Here is a 1594-nt window from a genome sequence, read left to right as displayed (position 1 = left end):
CTAATAAAAAGAAGGGCTATTGCTAAGACATGACAAATGCTTGAAAGACTCTCTAAGGGGTGCTAGTATGGTTTGCATGTGGTAGGAAATGGGTACCAGTACACCTAGTTCTTATTACAAAGTCACAAATAAGAAATCTTCTGTTTGATTATTTCTTTACACATCTCCTTTTTCCAGGAGTACAAAATCTCTGACTGTTTAGATTGAAAAGAGAATGCCAGCTGATTGAAGATACCTGAAAAATATTTGAATTGTGTTTCGAAATTCACTGAGTGATAAGAGAATGGATATTTAAATTTTTATTCTATACGAATTTTTTTCTTACATGGAGTTTCCAGAAGAGAATGGAAGAAGTAAATCAAACCAAAGTGACTGAATTCATCCTTGATGGGTTAACAAAGAATCCAGAACTCCAATTGCCCCTCTTCCTCATATTTCTAGGAGTCTATTTGGTTACAGTTGTGGGAAATCTAGGCATGATCTTCTTGATTATCTTTAGTTCTCAGCTTCACACACCCATGTATTATTTACTCAGCAGTCTGTCCTTTATTGACTTTTGTCAGTCAACTGCAATTACTCCCAAAATGCTGGTGAACTTTGTGACAGAGAAGAATGTCATCTCCTACCCAGAATGCATGGTTCAGTTCTACTTCTTCTGTGCTTTTGCTGTTGCAGAATGTTACATGTTGGCTGTAATGGCATATGACCGCTATGTGGCTATCTCTAACCCTTTGCTTTACAATGTAACCATGTCCTATCAAGTCTGTTTGTGGATGATAGCCTGGGTATACGGTATGGGATTCCTTAGTGCCACAGCTTTTGCTTTCTTCTTGATAAGATTACTTTTCTGTAAGGCAAATATAATAAGACATTACTTCTGTGATCTTTTCCCATTACTGGAGCTTTCTTGCTCTAGTACTTTTATCAATGAAGTACTAGTATGGTCACTTGCTTCATTTAACATTCTTATGCCAGCTATGACCATTCTTAGCTCTTACATCTTCATCATTGTCAGCATCCTCAATATTCATTCCACTGGGGGAAGACTCAAAGCCTTCGGCACCTGCAGCTCCCACATCTTGGCTGTTGCTATTTTCTATGGTTCTTTAGCCTTCATGTATCTTCAACCATCATCAGTCAGCTACGTGGGACAAAGTAAATTGTCATCTGTGTTTTATACCATTGTTGTGCCTATGTTGAATCCCATGATCTACAGCCTGAGAAATAAAGATGTCAACGTTGCCCTTAAAAAATTTATTCAAAAGGTCAGTTTTCACTCAACAAAGAATGATTTTCATTAACAATGGAGTATAACTTCTGCATTTCGTTGGAAGATGTAGCTGACATACAGGACATAATAACACTAGATGTGAGACTATTGTTAGCACATTGTTGTTTAGAAAAAAATATACCAAAGTTAAAAGTGGATTACCACTTTCATACCCATGGAGAATTTTTATTCTTTAGTAAATGAGAGTTTATTCAAGATAGCATCCTACATCACCCGCTGAAAATTCCCTAAGTCTTTTTTATTTGTTTATATTTGCATATATGAACCAAGCTCTGCTTAGGCAAGCCAAACATAACTTTATTA

General features: G+C 36.4%; 1 protein-coding gene across 1 annotated transcript; it reads left to right on the top strand.

The window, feature by feature from the left end:
* The first annotated feature begins 344 nt into the window (after window positions 1-344).
* Window positions 345-1301, top strand: LOC125388759 (olfactory receptor 8G50-like). The gene has a single exon (XM_048417076.3). The coding sequence runs from the start codon at window positions 345-347 to the stop codon at window positions 1299-1301; it is 957 nt and encodes a 318-aa protein (XP_048273033.3).
* The last annotated feature ends 293 nt before the right edge of the window (window positions 1302-1594 follow it).

Source organism: Myodes glareolus, chromosome 4 (assembly GCF_982192425.1).
Source record: "Myodes glareolus chromosome 4, mMyoGla1.1, whole genome shotgun sequence".
Lineage (NCBI taxonomy): Eukaryota > Metazoa > Chordata > Mammalia > Rodentia > Cricetidae > Myodes > Myodes glareolus.
Note: the sequence above shows the minus strand (reverse complement) of the source record. Positions and strands in the feature narration are given on the sequence as shown.